Source organism: Epinephelus moara, chromosome 20 (assembly GCF_006386435.1).
Source record: "Epinephelus moara isolate mb chromosome 20, YSFRI_EMoa_1.0, whole genome shotgun sequence".
Classification (NCBI taxonomy): Eukaryota; Metazoa; Chordata; class Actinopteri; order Perciformes; family Serranidae; genus Epinephelus; species Epinephelus moara.
In genome coordinates, this window is record NC_065525.1 from 27,025,574 (window position 1) to 27,031,890 (window position 6,317).

The 6,317-nt window shown below is 42.0% G+C and overlaps 1 protein-coding gene across 1 annotated transcript in view; it reads left to right on the forward strand.

Moving 5' to 3' along the window:
• The first annotated feature begins 282 nt into the window (after window positions 1–282).
• smad6b (SMAD family member 6b) overlaps window positions 283–6,317 on the forward strand; it is a 21,853-nt gene continuing 15,818 nt past the window's right edge. Inside the window, exons 1-3 of the mRNA XM_050072562.1 lie at window positions 283–1,799; window positions 5,258–5,314; window positions 6,023–6,100. Of these exons, the coding sequence (XP_049928519.1) occupies window positions 1,001–1,799; window positions 5,258–5,314; window positions 6,023–6,100 (934 nt within the window). The 5' untranslated portion in view covers window positions 283–1,000. The remainder of the gene's footprint in view (window positions 1,800–5,257; window positions 5,315–6,022; window positions 6,101–6,317) is intronic.

Genomic DNA, 6,317 nt, shown 5'->3' on the forward strand with positions numbered 1-6,317 from the left:
CTCAAAACAAACACATAACGCACATGCAAATAAGTTTTACTAACTTAAACTTATAAACTAGAGCTGGGTGTTTCACTTTAAGAGTTAAGAAACTTGAAACCTTGTTCTTGTTTGCGCAACAATCAGTGCAGCTCACAGCCGCCAAAGTGTCTAGACTAGCACATGATGGTAGTCAGCCAATGGCTCCACCGCTCTCCTCGGGGGCCCCGTGTGTGTATGTGTGTATGTGTGTGTATGTGTGAGGAAGGGGGGGGGGGGGGGAGAAAAAAAAAGAAAAAGAGAGAGAAACGGAGAAAGAAAGGGATCTGGGCTGCAGTTTGGTTTAGATCTGAGTAGAGAAGCAGGAGCGCGATTCAGCCCCGGATTGATCCTCTTCATGTAATTTCAGCTCGCATGGATATTTTGTTGGGATTGTAATAAAAAAAAGAAGTGCACTGACATCTCAAGAAGACGACAAGGATCCTGATTTCCAGTGCATTTTCTTGGGATTAAATCGCCTCGAAGTACCTCATGCTCTACGTGCCGGTGTACAGAGTAGATTTGCGCTTGTTAAAAGTCCGAAACAGTTTCAGGCTGCGAGTTGCCGTCTCGGGTTGAAGGCTGCTGGCTTTGGATTATGTTTCTAAGTATGTTATGTTATTATGTATTCTGCTTTTTTTATTCCTTCGTAACAAACACATAAACACTCAGCTCCGCAGCGACCCTGGATAATATATCGCAGTTTCACCCGCTTGGTTATTTACAGTTTATTCGGCTAAGTGAATGCATTTTGATCGGCATGCTGCAGTGCGTTTATTGCGCGATTTTGTTGTTATAAATGCAACAAACCAGCCTTCAGTCTAATGTTGCGGTTTTGCCACCAATGCTCGTCAGTCGGCTGTGCATGCATTGCACGGCATTTCACAGACATTAATGTTTTGCAACGACCGTAGAAGTATCTGTAATATTCGGATATCCGTACAAGAATAAAAAACCCTCATATAGATTTTCAAGTTGTCGTATGTTCAGGACGAAACGCTCAGGTCTTGTGCGGCGACTCTGGAGAAGCCGTTTGATCCCAGATAAAGAAGGGGAAGATGGAAATGGCAAAACTAGTGAGGGCTGTAGGGACGATCTGTTCGGAAACAACCCAGAGAAAATTCCCAAAACGGAGCTCAGACCGATGACCCCTAGCGGGTCTCTTGTAGGGGACATAGGGGGTGTGTGCACCCGGAGCCCCGTGGAGAGCAGCGGCTTGGGGGTCACGTCGGACCAAGATGGGGGTGCGGTGTGCGTCCAGGAGCAGGGGAGCCCCCGCTCCATACAGGACAGAGAATGCAGGACAGTGACGTGCTGCTTATTTAAAGACCGGGACCACTCCGAGCTTAGGGGTCCAGAGACGGCTCAGGGCACCAGGGATCCAGGGTCGTGTCACTTCGTGCTGAGGAACCTTGGACCACGGGATAGCGGCTCTCCTGAGGCGCAGGAGGCGATGCCACGCACGGTGTTGGAGCAAGAACTGAAATCAGCCACATACTCTCTTTTGAAAAGGCTAAAGGAAAGAGCGCTGGATACCTTACTAGAGGCGGTGGAGTCCAGAGGAGGGATGCCGAGCGACTGTGTTATGATTTCCCGGACAGAGCTGAGGTTGGGCGGCCATGTGGCATCCCCACAGCTGCTTGTGTGTAAACTGTACCGCTGGTCCGACCTCCAGCATCCTGCCCAGCTCAAACCGCTCTGTGAGTGTAAGAGCTTTGGGGCCCTGGACAGTCCAACAGTATGCTGCAACCCCTATCACTACAGCCGGCTCTGTGGGCCAGGTAAGGGCATCTGCCAGATCACACTTACTGTCTGTAGCACCTTATAGGCCTATAGCTAGATGCTGCTTTTGGGGTGTTAAGTCACCAGGTAGTCCATTAACAAATAATCACAATGCATCTTTCAGGTTTTCCCTGACTTTATTATCTTGACCCACACACATACAGACTACCATCTTTACTTTTGAACTATAAACATGCAAGTAAATCCTGCAAATCCATCTTAACAGCTAGGCTTGTGTTTTTAATTTGCTAAATGATTACACAGAGAACTGCAAAGGTCATATCCATCATTACATGGCAGAAGTTAACTTTTCAAGACTGTACAGCTGCTATGGGTTTAGAAATATGCTCAGAAAATCTTTCCCTATCACCATGTTTTATTTGTCTGGTACTGTTGGCTTACTTTCATACTGAGAGGTAGAGAAGGCTGGTCATTTGATTAAATAGTTAATGATTAATAAAGTCATCCTTATGGCAAGGTGAACAATAATAAAATCCTTTAGAGCAAAGGATATGAGCTGAGGTAGAGTTGACAACACATAAATGTAAGACAGACTACTTTTTTTGCCAGTTTGATGTTATCTCAATGTTACTGTTCATTAAATTTAGTATATTCAGGAAAAATAGTCAAATAAATGCAAAATATTGATTAGTTTTAATATGTTTGTCACCTTTAAAGATTTTAGTTGCTTTGAAAGTTGTATTTTAGCAGTTTTGCATTACACCAGAGCATCGCTCTCACAAGCCTGCAATATCTGGGCCTTTTGATGAAGGAGATTGTTTGTTTGGACTGCTGCTGTCCTTACAGTTCTTCTAGCTGTAAGGTGTTAGTTTATTCCATAAAAACATAAAGTACAGGACATCCTTAATGTGTCTTAATATGTTAGTGCCTTCAGTGTGATTGTCAACACAGCTGTTTTCAGGTCTTACCTCTGTTTCTTGCAGGGTTATTGCCAGGTAGGCCAATCCATCAACAGTATATGACATGCATATGATTGTAAAGACTCACTCACAGGTTTGGACCTGGTGCCATAGGTCAGTTTAGTTGTGGTGGTGGAGGACTGAGCTGTATTTTCACAATCAATGAGCTATCTATAGCAGAACCTCCCTGACCTATATTAAACTGATTCAGTTTTGGCAGGGGGCAAGCCTGTGATTTGGCAAACCTTAAACGCAGGGCCACTCAACCCCGCTGACCTGATGACAAGTAGTGGTATCATGTGTAAAGATGCAAGCGTCAGTATTTCTGTCTTCTCACTGGCACAGGAGGTGGATTTTCCATAACATCCATGTTTACTAGAGCCAGCTGGCTGTGGCAAGCACTTCAAAGTCATAAGTCCAACAATATCAGAATTCATAGCACACAAATGTTGGAAACTGACGTGGATTTGGCTCTCATGTTCCACCTTACTGTCTGACTTGATAAGAATATATATGTAAGTTTACTGATAAACCGTGGTGTCTGTTGGTTTGAACAGACTGTGTTAGATAGAAAGAGTATGAAATGTGTTCCTCTTGCTGAAGTGGATGTCAGGCTGCGCTTTTCTTTCTGCTAAAACTAGCAAGATGGATTGTAAGAAGAGGGAGAGGGGCACATACCCCATATTGGGACTAAGGCTCGTAGTAGACATAGCTCACATGCGCTCATGCGTGGCCCGATAGAGCTGGTATTTCTTTCATGCTATTCAAGAAGGGGGGCTTTGAATCAAGACCTTAATCACTGGTTTTTACATTGTTTGCAAATGGGGAAGAAAGAAATATGGAATTATACTACATGAGGTAGATTTGCATTGAAAACATTATAATTCTTTGTAAAACAACTCAAAAAAGATGCATAAAAACAAGTTGTGTTAAAGCGTTCGTCAACTGCAGTTCAGTCTACTTCAGTTTTGGTTTAGACTTATCTGAAAATGAACTACTTAACTAGGTTTTATATAAGAGTTTTTAAAGAATAAAACAGTACGTAATGTGTGGCAGAGAGCTTAGACTAAAGTGGACAAAACTTTTTTCCTTTTATTTTGCCAGGCATTATACTTTTCGAATGAGATCAGTTTCAAGTTGCGCTTTAAAAGCCCTTTTGTCCTAAGGAGGTCCCCTCATGCTATTTAGGTGAAGGAGTGGTGATAATATACAGTTTGCATACTACTGGCGCCAGACTGACGAGCTGTGTATCTGAGTGACTGAGTTCAGATCCCAGCAATTACTGCCGCCACTCTTAAAGGACCCGCTGCTATTATGCTTTTCTCCTTCCCCTTTTCCCTGTAGGCGAGGTCACAGTGTGCTCGCAAAGTTTTCTTTCCTTTGTGCTTTTCCTTCGTGTGCAAGTTATTCTCTTTATTTCTCCTCTTTTTATTGGATAAAATCAAGGTCTCTGAGCACACTGAAGTTAAAAAGCAGGGATTTACTCTGATTCATTAAACTAATAACTAAAAGTTACAGTTAGTCTCTGTGGTTGTTATAATGACTGCTTCAGTTAAATAATGCATGCTTAAATTATAGAAACAAATAGTGTTCTGTTGGCTTTATTAGCTTTTTAATGAGCATTTGAACAAAATGATTTAATTCAGGCGTGCAGACACAAAGCTGTGAGAGTTGAGGTGTAGTCTGGTGTTTACAATGGAAGCAAAAATGCTTTGATAGTCGAGTCATTTGTTAAAGCTTGTGATGACTTAAGGTTGTTGTGTTGGCATGTTTCTTTTTACTTTTATGCTGATAATGTCAAACAAAATATGATGTAATAAACAATGTTTGGGTTTTGAGCTGCAGCGATTAATCTGTTAGGTATCAGCAATTAAATTAATCGGCAGCTAATTTGACATTTGATTCATCTCTATGAATCATTTTTAAAGAGAAGAAAGTAAAAATTTCCTGATGCTAGTATCATAAATGTGAATTACTTCTCTATGACAGTGAACTGAATATTTTTGGGCTGTGGACAAAACAAGACATTTGAGAACGTCACCTTGGGCTTTAAGAAACACAGATCAACATTTTTTAGTATTTTCTTACTGTTCATAGACCAAACATCTTATCGATCATTTGAGAAAATAATCGACAGTGAAAATCAACATTAGTTGCCGCCCTCGTCTGGTTACTTTGGAATTACTGTGACATAAAACAGAAAATAGATTGGGATCTAGATGTGCAAAGAAGCGTGTGTATGTGTTACAAGGTGTTTACAGTTATTTTACTAACCGGCTTTGCAAGCCACTCTACACCAGAGGCTTTGGATGTGTTAACGCCATAATTTTCTTACAGTCGATGTATCCAAACAGTGCTTAGTAAATATCAGATTGAACTTCTTAGAATTCCAAACAGTTAATTCAAGTTTGAATAGCACAGACACGTCTTTCTTACATTTAGTGACTTCACAGTAGGGATTGAGTTTTACCTTTCATTCTTTTAAAATAGCATTTCTTTCTTTATAAGGTGGTTGACAAGACTGTTTTGTGTTACAGAGTCACCCCCACCTCCATATTCGAGGCTTTCCCCTAATGAAGAACACAAGCCACTGGGTAAGTGACACAGATGAGCTCTGTGCACCTGAAGCTTTCTATTTCATCCTTACACATCTGAATTCTGTTGTTAATATTGATCCTCTGTGTTATGGCTTGTAACCAGGTAGTTGTAAAGCTGTAATCACTTGATTTATGATCTTTTTAGTCATAATTGCAGATATTAAGAGCCTGTAAATTGCAAAGGGCATGGCCAGTCTTTTGTTTAGGCTCTGGCACAGCCAGTCCGTTGTTTAGGCTCTGGTTTAACAGGAAAAAGAGGGAATAAAGCAATGTGGAAAATTTAAACATCTCTAATTGGGCACAGTTACTGGCAAACTGCATGGTAGCTTTGAGATGAGACCTCAGCCAGCATGTGGCATAATGTCAGCATGCCAGCCAGAGCCAGTGTGGGTAGTATGGTGTGGGTTGTATGTACTGTGGGCTGCTGGGACTTTGGAGCCTGGCTGCTAGCTGGGGCTGCAAGCCTGAGTACAGCTGATGTTTCTGGCGGCATCTGGGGATGTCATCAGGTAAAGCCTGTCTGTGACCTTGCCAGGTTATCTGCTGTGGGATGCTGTTAATTGTTTTGAATGTGATACGAAATATGAAACATATTCTCGCTGAAATGAAGAGGTACACAGAGGTAGCCACTGAGTCTCTTGTGCAGATGATTAGTGAGAGTTCAGAGGAACTGCAGATGAATAATTTCCATTTTATTCCCCACAGATCTGTCAGACTCCACATTGTCTTACACTGAAACTGAGGCAGCCAGCTCACCAAATATCACACCGGGGGAATTCTCAGGTGGGTGTGTTTCTCCAACTGTCGTCAGTCCCCAAATAAGGAGTTTATATCCGAAATGTCTTATACTGATTAAAAAAAAATTAATGATTACAAGAAGTTTATTATCCCAGAGGAGCTGCACTGTAAATACTGACGTAATTAGCCCGACAAATGCTGTGTTTTTCTGTTGTGTTGTACATTTTGTAAGAGTAGGGGGCATTTTTTTGGGGGGGGGGGG